The following is a 21,192-nucleotide window of genomic DNA, read 5'->3' as shown; positions in this document are numbered from 1 at the left end:
ATTGAGATAGGATATGCAGCGAAATCAGTTAATGGTAATTTAAAGTTGACCCAAATCCAGGGGCACGCAAAATGGGAAAAGGAGAAATTCGTCTGATATACAATCTTCGCTACCATTTGCATCGGAGAATCTCAGTGGAAAATCCTGCCAATAATAGAGGATGCAAAGTCTATAATGTCCTGAAGCAAGGTAGTGTTTTGCTGTCCAAAGATGGGAGCAACAACAAATGAATACCGTGGCGAAAAATTTAAACACTGTCTAGCTCCGGTAACTTACCAACTTTATGTGGCCACGCTGGAGTGCGATTCGCTGAGGTAGACAGTTCACAGTAAGATCAACTTCTTGAATCTTTTTACACAGTTGAATAATATGAATCCGTTCATGAAAACTATCAACGCTATGATCCAGGAACTGATAAAAAACCTAAATATGATGTTTCTGACTCTTTTAAATAAAAAAATAAATACAAGCAAAATTGCCCATTGAAATTTTGAATGGCCTAAAGCACAAAAAACGGAAGTTATATTCTTTTTGACGAATATATGGTTGCCAATTACCCCTTAGTGGGTAATATCGCGTCAACCACATCTACGCGCCATCGTTTGCGGTTACCTGACCTGCCCTTCAATTCCCCCACGATTTCTTGAGATGTATGCACTCCTCCTCTACTGCCCTTTGGATGACCCACGCGTTGGCCATCTCCGGAGAGTGGACGCACGACGTAGCCAACAATGCAATTGCTGCCCCGCCTTAATGTGTGACCTATCCACTGCGCCCTCCGATCACAGTGCATGCGAGTGCCAAGCCTGCACACGGGCCAATTTCTTTGTTTGAGATAGTATCAGATCAGGATACTCCGATGATACGACGTAGTCAGGAATTGACGAAGGCTTGGAGCTTCTGACTGACAGTGGAATTCACTTTCCAAGTGCTACTTCTATATAGCACTAGCACAGAACAGTTTCCCTCTTTCAGTCTAAGATAACTGCATTTTAAGTCTTTAGACAGAGCAGTGAAAAGTTTCGTGCCACCGTTTGCAGAAACCACGCTTCGTAGATATACAAATTGATCAACCAGCCTTCGATGCTCTGCCCATTAAGGAGAGTGACCAGTCAGACTGATAACCTTGGTTTTCTTGGTGTTTATCGTCAGTCTAACTTTAATTGCCTCTTTTTTCAAATCCCGGGCCATTTGGTCAAGGTTCATGAACCGGTGAGAGAGCAAACAGGTGTCATCAGCGTAGTCAAGGTGTTCGAGAAAAGATGTCATCGTCCGTTGAATTCCTCCACGCCCTTCGGACAGGGCAGCATGAAGAACGTCACGGACAACAAGAGGAAATAATATCGGTAACAGGATGCGACCTTAGCGGACTCCGCTTTGGTCCTCCAAATCCTCCAAGATTTAACCTCGGTTCAGCGCGTGACATTTTGCGTTATCATATGTTGCTCTGATAATAGTTTATGTGGAATGTTCCTGCTGCGTAGGACACTCCAGATACTCTCCCTATTCACGCTAAATAATAAACAAGAATTCTTTAGCGTTGCTGGCCTCGGGATCACGCATAATATTTGGCGTTTGCAAAATTACACCAAAAGCAGAGAACGTTCGTATACCTTCTCATCAACTTCAGGGTCTAAATTTTCTATGAAAATATTTGCTCCAGATTTTTCAGATGAGCAGATAACTTGAATCGGTTTTTCATATAACTTTATAAAATCATCAAAGTCGGCATCCTCTTCGATCAGAAACTCGAGAAATCCGTAACCTTGATGCTGTGGCGCGGCAGGATCTGCAGCATTCGCGGATGACGCGGAACTCTCCACTCACTCATTTTTGGAACGCACCAAGGGAGTGGAGAATTAGCGGTGGAAAAATGCCGTTGGTTGGGACAGTAAGGACCGCATGGAAATAAGACGGTCTCTTCTATTCCAACCGCGGCGGTGTAGACACCAAAATTATAAAAAAGAAAAGTGCATCTGTTAGTGACTAAGTTGGGTTGCAGTTGTTCTTCGGGAATTCCATTAACTTGACCTTTGGAATAAATTGTTCTTAAAATTTTTATTTTTATATCAGATTTTTAATTCTTGCATGTACCAGGACAATGACTAAAATTGTGGAATAAGACTAAAATGCATTGGTGTAACGCGATCTTTCCTATATGCACGTTTACTACTGGCCCAGCTGGGACACCTTATCGGCAAGATCGCCTATGTACGTCGCGGAATCTTGATTCCTTTCAACGATTGGCCCTGCAGCCATAGTTAGCAATTTTGTAAGGAACGAATTGATATTTCGTTGGTCAAACGACCATCTTGAGTGACCAGAGACGACCAAGAGGGAAGCGCTATCCCAAAAACCTAAAAAGTCGACGAAATTCACCGTGAAGGTCCGCCCGCAAATGTTGAAGCTCCATCGAAGTGTTCCGCCGACGCGTGCTTGCATGACTCTATGTTAGCCTGGTACGGAAATATGGGGGGAGGGGGGTCCTTCAAACACTTCGACCTCTCGCGTGTCATTATTTAAAAATTCACGTATCCTTCCCAGTGCGTAGGTCCACAAGGATCCTTAAAGATACTTAAACCGACGAGGGGATTCACGAGCATCTAACGAAATAAACACATGCGAGCTTAACCTGAAATTTAAAAAAAACGGTTCGACCGCGGGTGGAGCTGTACAACTTCGGACACGGGTGCCGCGATGACAAAGGTCGATCCACGACGGACTACATCCTCGGCCCATGTTTCCCTTGACTCAGATGTTTTGTGCCACTGAGGTTCCCGCCCTTCCTTGACATCCTCAGGCAGGCCCACCTCGACTGGCAATTTTCACTTTTTAAGGGAGTCTCGTACAGAGAAGTAGAGTCACTAGAGAAAGAGCGGACCTCGTTTTAAAATTTGTGATTTGGTGAAATTAAATCTGTGAATTATCGGACATTGAGGTGGTCTTTGAAGGGAGTGCTGGGTAACAGAACAATGGCTACTAGCGGGTGCAGGTTGCACTGCAAGGAGGTAAACATGTAGTTTCTGGGAAACGGGCTGGCGGAGGCAGCGGATAGGAAAAGTGGCCTGTCTTAGTTCCTACACTGGACAGATTGCTCACTAGTTGGCTCCAAGCCGATTCTAACCTTATTAAGTATAGACTTTTGCTGGCTTCATGCCGGAGATAAAAAAATATTTTGCAGAGAAAGACGCCGAGTACTATTAGGGCGGGATAAAGAGAGGGAAGCATCGCTGGCAGACGTGTGTAGGCTTATAAGGAGACTATATGTTGGATGTATAACTTAATTTGTGCCGTTTTTTCAAAATTTGATCGTTTATTTAAGAAAGACATGTACAATAGTATTATTCAAAATATTGTCCATCTGAATCTATTACTTTTTCCCATCGTTTTGGCAATGTAGATTCCATCCCAAAACAACTGCTCCGGCTCGACGGCCAAGAATAAATCAAGCCAATTTTTGATATTCTGAAGTGAACTGAATTCCAATGAGGATGTTCTGCATCGCTCAAAATAAATGGTAGTCGGACGGGGCAGGGCGAATGAGCCAAAAATTCCCAGCCGCTGAACCCCAAACAGTGTTTGACCGGTGGGGCCACACGAGGCCGAGCGTTGTCATGATGGAAAATTATGGACTCATGTCTGATGTCATTGATAGTTTCACCCGGTTTTAGCAACTTTACAGATTCCACCAAATACAGGGCATTACCTTCGTGCCATGAATATTTCCCTTTGCAATTGATTTGGCTGACCGGCCGGGTCTCACATACGATTTTTTTCGCTTGGGGTTGTCATAGTGAATCCATTTTTCATCAGCAGTAACAATCCGATGTAAAAATGACTTCTTTTTGTGGCGTTCCAGCAGCATTTCGGACATGCAAAATCGCCTTTCAACGTCTCTCGGCTTTAGTTCATGTGGCACCCAATTACCTTGCTTTGGAATGCATCCGGCTGCTTTTAAACGTTTTGAAATGGCTGCTTGTGTGACTACTAAAGATCCTGCAAGCTCTTCTTGTGTTTGGCAACAATCTTCATCGAGTAATGCTTCCAATTCTTCATCTTTAAACTTTTTGGCTGTCCAGGACGTAGTCCGTTTTCCAAGTCAAAATCACCACTTTTAAATCGTGCAAACCACTTTCGGCACGTTCGCTGAACTAGCTAGAGTTGACCATAAACTTCCACCAAAATACAATGACTTTCGGCAGTCGTTTTCTTCATATTAAAGTAATGGAGAAGAACGTCTCGCAAAAACATTTTTCCAGGCACAAAGTTTGACATATATTAGTGACAAAAAAAAAATTATTGTTGTTTACACTTCTAATGAATGACATATACTGAAGAAGACGCACAATGATAATAGCTTTCCAACGCATATTCGAAATATTGGAATGATGGAATAATAATCGAGTTACGCCATCTCTTAGCAAACGGCACGAATTAAGTTATAGACGTAATAGAAAAATAAAAATAAATTTAAAGAAAAAAATTTATTGTATCATTGTATTAGACTAGAATGCCTCAGCGGACTTCTGTGCTGAAAATTCTGTTCAAAGGGTTTTCCGTACTAGGATTATAAATTTTCTCCAAAAGCTTCGTCTTGGGTTAGTCAAGTACGTTTGTTTGTATGTTTTCTTCTTTCTTTTTTTTATCTAAAGTTGCATATACTTTGTTTAGCTAAGAACTGGAACTTCATTTGTGTTTTTATACATTCGGATTTAATGGACACTCGGCTATGATGTATTAAATCTGTCGGTCCTTTGAAGTTCATTATAAGCGAGTTGCACTGTATTTGACTTATATTGTCGTCACTGTCTAACTTTTTAATTAGTTAACTGTATATTAGGATTTATGGAGACTTTGGATTGATCTTCCCTATCACAAACTTTGTACAGGGTGTTCTATGAATATAATGCGCATTGTTTTATTATGAGGCAACTATACATCGAAGCGCGGTCAGACCGGTCGGAGATTGTGAAGGGGGTTCTGCCCTTTCAAATGCGCTTTGCCTCAGTTTGTTCTAAGCACTAGGAGTGTTAGGACGTGTCTTTGCGCGAAGTCTGTTTTTCGATTCTGTCACTGCGTAATGGATGGCTCACTGGATTAGGTTTTGTGTGCGATTTAAGCTCCATTCTAACCGGGGACGAATCCTGATTTTTTTTGTTCCTCCAATTGGAAGAAGGGCTGAAGGAAAAGCACTGGGAGTTGGTGGGAAGCATTGAAGCTCAAGTTACAAGGTTCCTGAGAGGCGTTCCAGTCGAGGAGATTCAGGGTGCTTTCCAATCGTGGCAGAATCTTCTCCGCAGGTGTATCGACGCAGGAGGAGACTATTTTGAATAAATCTATTTTTCCCGGTAAATGCGCAGTCTTGCATCAAAATAAACAAACAACAACAAAAAACAAACAATTAGAGGTTCTCAAGAGACTGAAACAACGAGTCGTGTGCGTCAGGCCTGACATGAAAGACGTTTTCAAGCTCGACCACGACCACGAACCAGAACAAGACCTCCGTGATGCCCCAGCCTCCTTACAGCCCTGACTTGCCCGTCTGATTTTTTTTTTGTTCCTCCAATTGGAAGAAGAGCTGATGGAAAAGCACTGGGAGTTGGTGGAAAGCATTGAAGCTCAAGTTACAAGGTTTCTGAGAGGCATTCCAGTCGAGGAAATTCAGGGTGCTTTCCAGGCGTGGTAGAATCTTCTCCGCAAGTGTATCGATGCAGGAGAAGACTATTTTGGATAAATCTATTTTTCCCGGTAAATCCGCATTACTTTTATAATGCACCCTGTACTTACTATGGTTCTTTTAATAGTTGATTAACCAATTTATCAGGTGTACTCTCAATTAATTTCCGTTTTTTTTGTGAATGAAACACATAATTCCAAAGGAACCTAAATCGAATTATTTTCCATCGCTTTCTACACATTTTGTCCACCTTTCTGATAATTTGTGAATACCACACCAGTAGAATTGACGGTCTTTGGAGGTGAACCACTCAGTGAACTATTGCCGCAAATTTTCGTAGGAGTCGAAGCGCTTCTCAGAAACTGCATGGCCCAAAGAGGCAAAGAGGTGGTCATCCAATGGGGCCAGATCTGGTGAGTAAGCCGCATGGTTAAGCACCTCCCACTTGAGTTTTCCCAGCGTGTCGCGAACGACTTTCGACTTATGCGATGGTGCATGGTCGTGTGACAAAATCACCTTCTTCTGTCTTTCTTGATATTCTGGTCGATTCTCCGCAATCGCTCGGCTCAAATCTTTCATTTGTTGTTTGTAGTGAAAGGCGTTTACAGTTTCACCAGGTTTCAGCAGTTCAAAGTTGATCACACTGGTCTGGTCGCACCACACACACAGCTTGACCTTCTGAACATAACAATTTGGTCGTGCCGTCGATGTCGATGCTTCACTTGGACTCACCCAGGATTTGTTGCGTTTAGGGTCCCCCAAGAAAATCCACTATTCGTCGCCCGTAACAATACGATGGAGAAAAGGCTTTCTTTTGTACCGTTGAAGCAGAATTTCACACGTCACTTTTCGGTTTTCCATTTGTCTCTCGGTCAGTTCATGCGCCACTCACTTTCCACACTTCTGAATTTTTCCCATGGCTCGCAGACGTTTCGAAATTGCTTGCTGTTAAACTCCCAACGTATCTGCAAGCTGTCGTTGCGTTTGCGTGTTGTCTTCATCCAATAATGCTTGCAATTCGGCGTCATCAAACGATTTTCGCTTGCCGGAGCGTGCGGCACCGTTCAGGTCGAATCTCCATTTTTGAATTTTCGAAACCACGTTCCACATGTTCGAAGTGTTAATGCATGATTGCCATAAACTTCCACAAGTGCACGTTGGCTTTCGGACACTTTTTTCCTTGATTGAACATGAAAAGCAATGTATGGTGCATATGCTCGAAATTCGGTACGTACGCCAACATTTTTGAGGCGCAATAAAAATTTGCTGGAGGAACTTTTTGGGGAAAAGTCAACGCAGTTTAGACACTCGACAACAACTAAACGAAATGACAGTTATGTGCGACCAACGTAAAATATAGAACGCCATCTATCGGAAAAAACCGGAAATTAATTAGGAGTACACCTGGTATTCTATTCAAACTGAAGATTAGTTCCTAGTTTTGTATTAGATGGATTTTAGTGGGAATTTAATTACGGGGGTAGAGTTACCAGGCATCTACGCGAACCTGCTTAGCTGTCCTTTTTATTGACTTCCGTAGTCTAAAAGTATCTACGAATTTTGAAATGGGGGGGGGGGGGGTATGGCATGTGCATCCATCTTAAATTTTTTTCTACAGTAGCTGACGAGCTATGCATATACATACTTTATATATTATGACGGAAGCTTCAACGATCAATGGAATGGTACGTGCGTAAAGCGTTTCAAAAAATAATATCTAGCATTGTTGTTGTCCTTTGGCTAACTGCATATTGCATCCCGCATAATCAGGATAATGCTGCTACATGGTCGAAAGCACTTGAAAACGAGATTTTCTACAACTGAAAATATTTTAATTAGCGCAACCACTTAAATTGGGTTAAGCTGGGTCAATGCTTGCTGAAGGGTCAATTAACTGGCACTAAAAGCATTTGATGTTTGCCAAAAGTGTATCCTGATAGAGACCACACGCTACTAACTCCACTTGCACCGCATAATTTTCAAAATTTAGCATATCAAAAGCTTTATGACCACCATAATTTGGGCCGGCCGAAGGGCAAGTGGGTGAAATCCGTCTTTTCATTCCGTTCATGACTGGTTTTAATGAATTTATGCGTATTCCAGATAAATTTTCATATTTTCAATAAATCAAGTAATTTATTACAGGAATAATTCGGGGTAACTTTATCGCTGGAAATATTGTAAAATCCTAAATAGTTCTATATCTACGCTACCTGGGTGATTGCGAGTTCTAATAATTTTGTTACTGTTGCGAGTAATGAACATGAATTTGTTAGGTTTTGATCCGATTTGGTTATAATTTATTGAGCTTAGCATATTGGAGTGAGGAAAAAGAAAAGGTTTAGCCATGAATTTATTAGTGTTGCATTTTTCATACGCACAAGTAATTTTCTTTGTTTTATTCCTTTGAGAAAAACCAATGGAGAGCATAAACCAATTCGAATATTTATCCACAGCAGTAGTGAAGTAAAACAACTAAAATAGTGATGGATTTGATTGCGGATGACGGTGTAATTATGTTAAATGCTGGTTGATATCTATTCTATAAAAACTGTTGATGTACGAGTACAACTGAAAGGCAATTTGGAAATTAGGTGTAATGGTTGAAATGAAAGTTACATGAAACGAAGCAAATTATGTCACGAATATTCACCTGTAGATTACCATTGTCACGACTCTAGATCTCTTGGAAAGATACGTTTATCTTTTTTAAACTAAAAACTTTTATATTTGTATCGTTCAGGCAGAAGTTCAAAAAATTCTTTGGTTATCGAACGAAATAAGACTCTTAAACTTCTCAAACAAACGAAAAAGTTGAACTTATTTCTTGAAACGAAAAAAAAAACAAAAAGATAAATATCTTTTGGGTGGTTTTACATTGTTAATACTTTCTGCCTTACGTTAACGTACTATAATTGCTTTTGATTGTATCTTTTTTGAAAACCAAAGTGCTGCAATCTTACCGTAAGCCGTTTCTTTCTTTTCCATTTTAATTGAACTTCCCTGTGTGGTGCCTGACGGAGCTAGCGTGGTACTTGTTGTCAGAGCAATTGGTACTGAGCAATCCAGTCCTCCCCATCCTACGTCACAGAAGCATGAGTTCATATTTGTGCAGACCTGTAATAATTTCATAAAGAACGAAATCAACGGGATGTCAATAATCACGGGAGATCAAAGGAATGTAGATTTCGTTTATCAAAGGGAAATCAAATACAAATGGCTCTCCTGTTTGCGAGGAGCAAATGAATTTTTACTACGGAATATAAGCTCCTTCCTTTGCTGATTCCTCCATATATTCTTTGAAAATCGTATAAAGATTTTTCGCTCTTCATCCATCAATTATTCAAAACAGAGTTTTTATCGTACCAAGTGATTGTTGCTACTTCGTACGATTATAATTGCTTCTTTTGCTGAATTCAATGACGATTAACCTGAGTGGAAACTTGACTTTTAAGGAGCCACCCATGGATTTAATTAGTTACCGTTTTGCAAGGAAATTGGATTCTTACCTTCTGGATTTCACAAAGTAAATGAAATTAGGGCCGATTTCTGATTTCGTTTTACATTGAATGATCGAATTTCCATGGAGTGTTGATTGTAATTAACGAAGAACATCTTGTGATGCTCTCCCTTTACACCTTTAGGTTTTTTAAGGTTTTGTTTGTAATGTCGGTTCAATGTTTCCTCTAGATTCCTTATTTCTTCCACGAACCTAGGACATTGGAAGAATACGTGCGCCGGGTCCTCCGGGACCCCGTCGCAGTTTGGACAATTAGGCGAGGTGTCCAATTTAAACCTGTACAGGTATTGACGGTATCCTCCATGGCCGGTGAGAAACTGGGTGAGATTATAATTGATCTCTCCATGCTTTCTCTCCAGCCACTCCCTGATGGAAGGGATCAACCTGTAAGTCCAACGACCCTTTTCTGACTGGTCCCATCGTTGTTTCCACCTGCTTATGGATCTCTCTCTTTCGACCTTTTTCACCTGCGATAAGGGAGAGATGGACCTGGTGTTATAAATGTTCATCATTTCGGTTGCCAGGATGTCAATTGGCATCATTCCCGAGATGACGAACACTGCATCGTCTGAGACGGTCCTGAAGGCAGAACACATCCTTAAGGCTGTTCTTCTGTAAACCCTACTCAGTTTATATGCATTTCCTAAAACCTGCAGCGCGTTTCCCCAAACTGGGACTGCATACAGCATGATAGAACTCACGACCCTGGCTATGAACAGCCTGCAAGTATGCCGCGGTCCTCCTACGTTCGGCATCATCCATGCCAGAGCCATACTCGTACTATGTGCTGCATAAAATTGAGTTTTCCGTCTATCATCACCCCCAAGTATTTGATGGCCGGCTTGGAAGTGATGATACGATTCCCGATTCTGACGCAGGCGTAATTTCTTTTGCGGCGCTTAGTGATGAGGACCGCTTCCGTCTTTTCCTACGCGAGCAGTCCAGCACTCTCTGGCCAAGCCTTAACTACACTGATTGCTTCGCTTGAGTACAACTCAACACCCTCGAGATGCTTTGCGACCACAACCAGTACTATGTCATCGGCGTAACCCACCACCGGAACCGGAAAGTTAAGCACATCATTATACATGATGTTCCACAGTAGTGGGCCCAGTACAGAGCCCTGTGGGACACCCGCGGAGACAACGTACCCCTTGGGTCCATCATCGGTATTATACCACAATGTTCGCTCATGCAAATAGCTATCTATGATAACGGCGAAGTAGGTGGGAACACCAATCGTCGCCAAAGACTTTCGTATAAGGTTCCAATTGGCCGAGTTAAAACCATTCCTCACATCCAGGGTGACCACTACACAATATCTGCTGTTAGAACCCCTTCCGTGAATTGCATTTTCGGCCAAGCCAGTAACCATTTGGATGGCATCAATGGTTGATCTGGCTTTGCGGAACCCATACTGCCTATCTGAAAGGCCGCCTTGGCTCTCGACGACTGGGAATAGTCTATTATAAATAACCCGCTCCAACATTTTCCCCATAGTGTCTAGAAGACATATGGGTCTATAGGAGGACGGTTCCCCTGGCGGTTTGCCAGCCTTAGGCAGCAACACCAGCTTCTGCCGCTTCCACGTCGCTGGAAAGATACCTTCGGACATGCACGCTTCGAACAGCTCCGCGAACATATCCGGTCTACATTTGACGGCAAGTTTGAGCGCCTTATTCGGTATGCCGTCCAGACCCGGGGCTTTGCTGTTGCCTATTCGACTGCAGATCTCCAGCAGCTTGTCCCTGGTGACTGGTGGAATCGACGTCACATTCAGGGGACGCTGGAAAGTGTTAGTACCCCGCTCTTGCTGGGGAAATAACCCCTGGATTATTTTCAACAAGAGCATAGGGCACGTGATCTGTGGAGATGATCGGCCTCTGAATCGCCCTGTCACGATTTTATAGGCGCTACCCCACGGATTTATGGCCGCTTCCAAACAGAGCTCCTTGAAACATTCCCTCTTACTACGCTGGATGGCTTGAGGTTCTTGCGGGCTTCCCTATAGGCATACTCCTTTTGCCCTTGATCGATCCTACCTATTGCCCTCTGAGCCGTTCGTCTGGCTCTGTGGCAAATCGATCGAAGACTGGCAAGTTCACTATTCCACCAACAATTTGGTCTTCTAGTGGAGAGTGAGCATCTCCTAGGCACGCATATTTCTTTTTGACGCTCCGTCGGTAGTCCTTATAAAGCTGATACGCGAGTGAAGCTCCAACGGGTGAAGTTAGTACCAGCAAAGTAGTTTCGATGATCCCCAAAGCTTTATCCAATAGGACCAAATTGACTTCAGCAGTGTTTTATATAAAAGGATTTTTGGGTTTAAGTTCGGTTTAGATTTACTATTTAATAACCAATAAAGTTTATTGAATGCAAGTTTGACTTGGTCCCTTTTCTTCTGGATGTGGATCTTCCAATTCAACTTTCTATCCATTCCTATTCTAGGTACCTCACTACTTTCACCTGCTTTACTGTTTTATTGTTGGTGCTAATTGATCTGGAATTGTGCTTTCTTAAAGTAAATACAATTTGCTCTGTTTCACCCTCGTTGATCTTGGTATTCCATCTTGTGAACCAAGGCATGACCTTTTTAACATGTTCTTGGAACTTACAGCCGTTGTGGGGTTGATGTGTGAGCAGAGTAATGGTGCATCGTCAGCAGCAGTTGTGGTTACGATGTGTTTACTTGTTGGTATATCGACGGTATATAAAAGATAAAGGACCGGTCCTAACACGCTGCCTTGTGGTATGCCTGTTGTTATGTTATGGTGGTGCCTACTAACGCTGTTTTTGCACTTAACTTTGGATTGTCTGTTTTCAATGTAGCTATAGAGAATTTAGTGGAAGTTATTAGGAAGGCTTGAGGCTATTTTGTACTTCAGGCCTTGGTGCGATACCTTATCAAGCAACTGAGCTGCGTCTAGGAATATACCAAGATATACTTTCTTTCGAGGGCTGTTTTCATTTTGTTTATTATCTTGTATATCTGCTGTATGGTGGAGTGTTTCTCGTGAAATCCAAACCGGTGTTTTGGAATAAGGTTTCTGCTTGTTATTATTGGCATTAGGTTATCTAGCAGGAACCTTTCGATGACCTTAGAAAGGACTGGAAGGAGACTAATTGGTCTGTATGATTCCACTTTTGTTCTGTGTTTCCCTGGTTTCGAGGTAACTATTATCCTAGCGTCTTTCGGTCTATTCGGTATATTGGCTGCAGTTGGTAGCTCTAATTTTGTGAGTTCTTTTATGTTTGGAGTGAAGGCTTCGGCAAGATGCCGTTTACTCTTAGCATCCTTGATAGGTGTATCAACCAGTATTGAATAGATTGAATTGTCTGCCATGGCGTTATGGTCTAGGTTTTCCAAAAAATCTTGTACTTTATTGTTTTTGTTCACATGAAGTTCATGTTAAAGCGCTTTTGTTGCATCATTGAGTGCTTTTCTTGGAGCCAGGGGATCTACATTTCTGCCAATTGGCTTTGGCTTTTCTTTTCGCTCGAAAGAGTTCGGGAATTATATTATTGTAGTGCTTATAAGGTTTCGTTATTGTGGGCTGTTGGGGTGGTTAATTCGCATTCAAAAAAATGTGTATTGGCAATAATCGATTTTTCATTAATAATTGCTTACTTGTGGAGAAAATATATGCTTGAGTGCAACCGCAGATTGTTGACTGGCCTGAGGAAACAAGGACGAGGTCACATATTTTCCTCACCTTGTTCAGTTTCTGAACAGATTCGTCCGCGGGCTTATTGAATCTTCCCTGAAGTGATATTTGGTCAACTACTTGTAATCGTGCTGATATTATATCCTTGCCTTCCATCCTTTAATTCCACCTTTCTCTATCTCGCCATGAAGTTATTATTTTTCTAATCTGAAGTAACATGAGCGGAATGATAACAGTGGCCGCTATCATGGTGATTTCTGGAACAGCGTGTTTCCTGATTTCGTCAAGAGATGTTGAGGGGATCGCAACATCAGCTGAAAAATTGGCAAACAGTTGTTCGGAGACTTTACTATTGTCTCGTTCCTTTCTGCAGCTGGAGAACCTACTTGTAACATTTGGGGGGAAATTTCCTTCGTGAACCTGGCGATTGTTTTTCGCGAATCCTCCAAGTATGCTCGTAATGTGATTCGTCTGTACGACGCAGCTTCCAACGGTCCATATGATGCCAATGCCACGCAGCAGCAACTCCTCTCTGCTGTCTTTACAAATGATATCTACTGTTGTAGAAACGTCTGCGACGAAAAGCCTGGGGCCATTTCGATGGAGGCATGTCCCGTTCTTTGACCAAGACCAGCTCACCAACCTCTGGGTTTTCTGTGTTCTGTGTCCAACGATGCTCCACGTTGAGGAGGGTGCAAATATTCTGTTGGCCACCTTTTTCCAAAACACCTGGTGTATTGCTGTGGGCGTTTGCCAGCGCTTATGTCTGAAAATGCAAGAAGCGGTCTGTCGATCTGGAGGTGTCCAGATGTTAAAGCTTCAAGGTCGGCTTGGTCGCTAGAAATCGTCGTTAACGTTGCGAATTTAGGCAAGCCTTGATCTGATAAAGAATGGTAGAAAACCCCTCGAATGTTGCAACTATCTTTGCCTCGTCGAAAACCTGCTTCAGGTGTCCTTTTGTAGACTGGACTCCGGCCTCCTATAAGCCATCAAAGTGAGGAAAAGCCACAAGTATTAGCTTCCACGAGATACCATCCTTGACCGATATTTTGGTGATTTCGTTGGTGGAGGATTTAATCGCTTCTGCGAGGTCTTTCTCCATTCTGTTGATCCCCCTACAAAGTGCTCTTCGGCTGGTAAACCTTTTGGAAGCAGCTAGGAATGCTTCAGTTGTCATGTCACTAACAAGCTCCAGATGGGTTGCTTTTGTGACCATGCAAACGAATAAGGCAACATAACCCTTTAGCGTCGTGGCTTCACGGTCCTTAGCCATCCGTGTTTTGAAATCTGCATAGTCTACGCCACAATATGTGAAGGCATTCGCAGGATTTATTCGAACCGCAGGTAGGTCTCCCATCAGTGTATTGTTGTTTGAGTTTGCGTGTCTCCAGCAGTTTGAACATCGATAGAGCTCGCTGCGAATAATCCTTTGATCGTTAATCATCCAGCATCTTATATGCAGGTAGTCCCGTACGAGTAAAAGACCCCCATGTATTGTCTTGTTGTGTGCATCTCTTATGATCAAAAATGTGATGTGGTGGTATTGTGGAAGGATAATAGGATATTTCACGTCTTCCAAGATGTCTGCATTTCGGAGTCTATAAAAAACGGTGGTGTTGTTTTAGCCTGCCCTTAGAGGGATTACCCTTTTTCAACAGCTCGATTTCTTCTCTGAATCCTGTTGATTGGAGCAGCCAGATGTTTCTGTTGAAAGCTTGATAGTAAGGGCGACCCCGTGATCTGGTACATTGCTAGCACAAATCTAGTTGAACATCTCCTGTACTTTAACATCGGCAGCTCTGCTATCGATGCCTACCTTCACCTCCACGCGATTGTAAGTTAAACACTTTATCTTATTACTTTTAAAAAATCTCTCGCCTTGGTCGCATTTCCTTGCTGGACGAAAGGCTTTAGTTGAACTAACGAGACTCCTTTGACCGCGCCCCCGATGTTGAGCCTCTAATTATGTCGGTCTCGCTCGAGGACTTCGAAGGGGCCCTCATAAAGTGGCTGCAGTGGATTTCGAGGAGCGTCCTAATTAGGACGTCCGTACATGATTCGAGACCTCTGGGCACGTCAGCCATGATTTTCGCGTGGTTGGTGGCGGCTTCCGCTTTGGCATTGCGTACTTGAGCAGACGCAATATACTGGTAGCCTTGAATCCCGGCCTGATGTCGAGAGCAGGATCGCTGGGGAGTCTTCGGTTCTCTCCGCATACCAGGTCCGCGGGACTTGTAGCAAGTTCTTCGCGATTGGCTGTTCGGAGGCCAAGAAGAACGAGTGGCTGGACCTGGGGGTCGTATTGGGTTATTATAGCGGCCTTCAGCGTTTTGTGCCACCTTTCGAGCATCTCATTGGACTCCGGGTGGTAAACGGTTGTCCGATGTCGATTAAAGCCGAGGAATTTACCCAGCTCTGAGAAAAAGTACGACACAAACTCGCCGGTGATTTTAATTGCCGGCACACCAAAGGGTGGAATCAATTCTCGACAGAGGCCCTCTGTATAAGATTGTGCAGTAATGTCTTTCAGACGCATTGCCTCAGGCCACCTTGTGAACCCATCGATGGTTGTGAGGTAATACCTGAAGCCGTGCGAGTCTCACAAAGGGCCAATGATGTTGAGATGGATTGTGTAGAAATATTTGGTGGACCGAGTAAACACTCCTACCTTGGTGTTTTGCACTTCTGGCATGCGGTGCACTCTCTGGCCCAAGAATTGAGGTCCTTGCTTATGGACGGCTAGAAATACTTTGCGGTGGCTAACCGACTCTTTGTTTCGGTCCCTTGTCTGAGGTCTCGCAGTATATACTGGATATTGAACTGCAGATAGGAAATTCCCTAAATGTATATTTGGAGTTGGTTCTCAAGCTCTGACGAACTGCGTCGTCCTTCTGCGTCCCGCGATTGTGGAAAACCGACAGTGGCGGGATCTAAACCTCTGCAACACTTGGAAAACCGTCAGGAATCACGTTTTCTTCTTCAGACATGTGCTGAATGTCGGAAGTTAACTGGCTAATAAAGCTCAAGTGTCGAAGTTGGCGAGGGGACGCTTAGTCGCGCTTTTATTTTAAAGCGAAAATGAGTTGCTTATGGTCTGTGAACAAGACTGCCTTCAAGGTAGCACCAGAAATATTTAATTGCGACGAACGCGGCTAATAACTCACGATCGTAGGTATTGTGGTTTCGTTGAGCGAGATTGAGCTGTTTGGAGAAGAAGATTAACGGCTGCCAGACTTGGTTCACTTTTTTCTCGTCAGGATTCAGTTATCTCTCGGAAATTTGGGTTCTTAGCAAGGAAAATTGCGGATTTTTGGTCCCGTTCGAGAAAAGAATCCTCTGAAAAATTTCCGGCTCCCACATGAGGATGGACGGTTACGTAGCCTCTATAATGATGAAATCTATGAGCGATACCAAAATCGTCTGATTGTGGATAAAATGCGGCCCAATAGGTTGCGGTGGGCGGGTCACCTAATCCGTATGGATGAGGATGATCCAGCGCGGAATGTCTATAAAGGCAATATCTACGATGGAAAAAAAAGAAGATGGGGCGGAGCCTGCTTGAGATGTAGCGATGATGTTGGTAAGGATGCCAGACAGCTTTTAGGGACATCGCATTGGCCCACCTCGGCGCAAAATTGGAATGTCTGGAGCTCCTTACTAAGACAGGCCTAGACCGGATATTGGCTGTTGCGCCGTTGATGATGATGATAAGTAGAGTTGTGTCCGGATGGCTCAGTGGTTAGAGTGCTACGTTGTCGTATTGGACGGTCAGAAAGTCTTGAAAGTTGTTCATTCTTTTGATGTGGAGAACACCGAGGACGTCGAACAGTTTGTATATTTAGTTAGCATTGTTTCTGCCAATGGGTGGCTGCGGTGGTCGAGATGATTGCGTGTCAGGCTCTCGATTCCGTTACCCTGGGTTTCAATGCCGGTGGTCTTGGTTGTTTGTGTTCGTAATCGTGCTGGCCCGCTGCTGTAGGCTTATCCCTTGCACAGCATTATTTGCGATAATAATGAAACTGAAGTACAATCTCATTGAAACTTGAGATTGAGGGTTGTGTCACTATCCCAGGATCGTCTTAGAATTACGTGGCGTAGAGTAGTGCAGGAAAAGTGCAGTCTTTTAGGAAAATCGTGGGGTTGGCTGAAACATATTGTCAGAAACGGACAGCGATCTATCTAAATGAATACTTTTGGCATAGTCCACATATATGCAACCAAAAACCAAACGCATAATTTTGGGAGGAGTCCGTATCAGGTTGGCTGCAAATATTGCAGAATCAACTGCAGATCGAATTGTGAGAAACTATAACTGATTGAGATCAACCAGTAGCGCTGCGTTTTCCATGCCAGCATATTGGCCGATCCTGGGTCATGGATCAACTATTATTAGTTCCTATCAGTATCAACCCAATCAATGCGGATATTTTTGAAGTCTGAAATGCGAGTCGTCCATTACCCACGGAAGCTAGCGACTTAGAGTTAAATTTCAATACTCAAGTTGGCAACAGTTGACAGCTTGTTGGCAACAGTTGACAACTTGTTGGCAACCCGAACGTTTCTGGATTTAATGTCAGCTTTAAAGGTATTTAAATTTTACAGCAGTTATTTAGGACTTTCTTTCTGAAATTCAAAAAAAAAAGAGGACTTGAGATTGGCTCCTTTATTTGCAAATACGTGGATATTTTTGCGTGTGTATACGTACAAGTCTGCGGGTGAATGTAATTAAATTGTTTTTTTTTTTGCAGCCAAAAGTTGTTGGTTTATTTTTTGTATGCAAGTGCTCCACATATAATGGAAAGTTTTTCTGGTTCTACTAGTCTCGATGTTGGCAGGCTCCATGTTTGTTCGTTATACAATTATGACTCCTCGCAGGCTCTATTTGCACATAACTTAAATCGTCGTGCTTTAGTGAAAAATATTGCCATCGATGCTTGGAAAACAAATACTGAAAGTTTCCACTGCAAACTCCTGAGAGCTCCTCAATTAAAAATAAAAAATCACATTGATTTCTGGCAAATGTCCTAGCACCAGGCGAAACTTGCCACTCAGAGCGCATTTCAAAGGAAAAAAACTGGAATTTCAATCTCTCCATGTCTTATTTAATTCGCTCCACAGTCATTCGATATTTAAATTGAATTTACACTTAATTATAGCACTCGCGTTCATGGGGTGCTTATTTTTCGCTATGCCGAGCGTGAAAAATCACTGAAATAAATGCTTGAGATAGGGGGTAGGGGTGGATACTTACACCGTGATCCGAACACTCGTAGCCCATTTTATTTGAAGGACATTTTGTTTGATCGATGTGTGGAAACAAGCTGACACAAGTCCTATTAACGCAAATTAAATTTTCACCGCAGGGCGTACCATCCTTGACAACTCCGTGCTCGGGAAATTCGTTTGAGCCGATTTTTCCATTATTTGTCCTGGAAATTTAAAATTGTTCGTTAAAAACATAAATGGGCATTAATGGGACGTGGAAAGGTTTGCGTGTGAGGGTCCATCGAGGGAGACTTTTGATATTTTCAAGGTAGGAAAAGTTTTTATAGTTGTTTGGTTTGTAGCCTTATCAAACCAAAACTGGTTAAGAGCCACTGAATGAAAATGAAGTGCTAGGGCAGACTCACCGCTAGCTTTAAAATCAAAGTAGCGCCATGTTTTGCGCCTTAAGGGCATGCGGAACCCATTTGTCGAGCTTTTTCACCTTTCCCCAGTACGCCCAGTTTCTTTGCAATGTCTCTCACAGACTGACGTGTGTCGGATTCGACTAGCAAACGTAGCTCGTCGTTGTCAATCGATGGTCCTGGATGTCCACGTGGCTCAGTTTGAAGGTTTACGTCGCCTGATCGGAATTTTTCGAACCACCGCCGTGTGGTTCGTTCGCTTACCGTATCAGCTCTAAATACGCTGTTAATGTTCCTGGTCGTCTCCGCTGCCTTTTGGCCGAGTTTGAACTCATACAGAAAAAGTATACGTTTTTGGCTCTTTTCCATCCTTTTATCCTTTTTATTCACTGTTATCACAACGATGATCAAAATTGAAATGACTCCTTGATTAAATGTAGGAGTATTCATACTTCACTATCTGACACCAACAGCGCCAACTGGTGGCGGTTTGATAGAGCAAAATCGCAACTAACTTCACTTAATGGCCCAATCGGGCATACATACAGGGTGATCCCAATTACATTTTATGTTAGAATAATGTAAACTTAATCTAGGTTAAAAATATTTTCGTCCTAATTCTATACATTCTGCGCGCCAAGAACCGGTTCGGTTTTTCCGATGATCTCGATGCGTTGGACGTTACTTGGGGTTGGTTGTGTTGGAAACAATGGATCCTCATTGAGTGAGATTCCTTACTGCAGTAGGTTCATGGCGGGATAGAGGAGTGTCTCAACTGGTGGTCATATTTCATGGTCATAGTGTAGTCTTTATGGGATTATTTTCGATTTTGGAGCGTTGAAACGAATCCGAGTTCTAGTGATTGCCGTTGCTCGGTAATGGGCATATCCTTGTGATGGGTCGCACGATGTTTCCTCTAGTCTTTATTGTGACAACTCGGGCTAATCCGCCATTCCCTGGATGAAACGCTAGGATTCGACCTAAAGGCCAAACCGTGGATGCAAAGTTATCTGTTTTGATGATTACTAAGTCGTTCAGTTACAATGTCTGGTCTGCCGTGAACCACTTAACGCGTTGTTGCAACTGGGTAAGATACTCTAGGCTCCATCGTCGCCAAAATTGCTGTTTCAATTTCTGAACTAGTTCCCATTTTCTGGTTACGTTTTCCTGTGTGTTGTCGTCAGGTAACTCAAAAAGGTTTTCGCCTTTGAGAAAGTATCCAGGTGTTAGCGCATCTAAGCCGTTTAGATCCGTGGTTATTGGTGCCAGAGGTCTTGAGCTAAGGCAGGCTTCAATCTTCAATCTTCTCCACATTCAACAGACGATTTCCAACCACTTTTATTAAGTGCCGTTTCATGGACTTCATGGCTGCTTCCCAGATCCCTTCAAAATGCGGGCTTCTTTGTGGGATGAACTTCCACTGGATGTTGTTAGCCGCCAGTGTCTCTTGTGCGCTCTCTAACCATTTGTTTTGCTGCCCCTTTCAGTACCTTATCAGCTCCGACAAAGTTAGTTCCGTTGTCATTGATCAACCTGTGACACATACCTCTTCGTGGGATGAACCTCCTAATAGCTGCAATGCAAGTCTTTGCTGTTAAGTCACTGGCCAAGTCCAAATGGACAGCCTTTGTTGAGAGGCACACGAAGACGGCTATATATGGTTTAGTGGTCTTCGTGTCCCTGCCACTGTTCCACTTGATTGTAATGGGTCCAGCATAGTCGATCCCGGTTCGTGCGAACGGTTTTCCTGGCTGAATGCGTTCTGATGGTAAATGACCCATTAGTTGTTGGCCAAGTTCTTCTTCTTGTTGTAGGGTGCGGCACTTTGTTTGATTCTTCCGCCTATCCTGAGCACTTGTTCTGAGTCCAGGAATGGTGCTAGCCTAATGAGGCAACTTGACTTTGGCAGTTGTCGATTGGTTTCAAGGCTGCTGATTTCCATTGGGAATGCTTTTCGTTGAGTCATTTGAAGGTAAATGATTTCTGATTGTCGTAGTTCGTTAGATGTTAAGAATGTGCTATTGGATTTCCTCATTCATCTCCGGCAGTATGCGATGACATGGATGAGTTTTGTAAAAGATGAGAATGTTTGAAAAATGTCCGTCTCATCCTTATTCTCAATACTGGCGAAGCATTTGCTGCTAGATCGCTGTTCGATGTTAGCTCCAGAATTGTCAGGTGTCTTGTTGCCCACTTCAAGTTCTGTTTGCTAAGCCATTCTGGGCCGTTCCACCACAATTCTGTTGTTGCCCCCTTCAAGTTCTGCTTGCTAAGCCATTGGTTGTTGACCAGTGCTTGAGGAAATAACCCGCGGGAAGTAATGTCTGCGGGATTAGACCTGCTATTAACGTGTTTCCAATGCTTTGTGTCTGAGTTCGACTGTATTTGGGCAACTCTATTTGCCACGAAGATCTTCCAACTCTCTGCTGGACTTCGAATCCACTGGACCACAATTGTAGAGTCAATCTAATAATATGGTGTGAGCCGATCCCAATTGGGTGCCGTAAGCGTGTCGTTCATCAGTTCGGTCAGTAGAGCTGCTCCACATAATTCGAGACGGGGTATCGACTGTGTTTTCAGGGGGGCGACCCTCGAATTTCATGTGATTAGTCTGACGAATGGCTTTGCTCCCATTTCTTCTATTCTCAGGATCAGAAGTATCGCAGAATCTATGAATCTGGATTGCGTTGATGGCCGAATAGT

At 43.1% G+C, this 21,192-nt stretch overlaps 1 protein-coding gene across 10 annotated transcripts in view; it reads right to left on the bottom strand.

Moving 5' to 3' along the window:
• LOC119656644 (zinc metalloproteinase-disintegrin-like jararhagin) overlaps positions 1-21,192 on the bottom strand; it is a 973,582-nt gene that overhangs the window by 121,730 nt on the left and 830,660 nt on the right. For all 10 annotated transcript variants that reach the window (XR_005250066.1, XM_038063100.1, XM_038063098.1 and 7 more), the window contains 2 exons: positions 18,114-18,291; positions 8,641-8,794 (listed from right to left, as the gene is read on the bottom strand). Coding sequence is in view for 9 of the 10 variants with exons in the window: in XM_038063100.1 (XP_037919028.1) it covers positions 8,641-8,794; positions 18,114-18,291 (332 nt within the window). In the remaining variant the exon portion in view is untranslated. The remainder of the gene's footprint in view (positions 1-8,640; positions 8,795-18,113; positions 18,292-21,192) is intronic.

The sequence above is a fragment of the Hermetia illucens genome, chromosome 5 (genome assembly GCF_905115235.1).
Source record: "Hermetia illucens chromosome 5, iHerIll2.2.curated.20191125, whole genome shotgun sequence".
NCBI classification, from domain to species: domain Eukaryota; kingdom Metazoa; phylum Arthropoda; class Insecta; order Diptera; family Stratiomyidae; genus Hermetia; species Hermetia illucens.
This window is presented reverse-complemented; position numbering and strand designations above follow the sequence as displayed.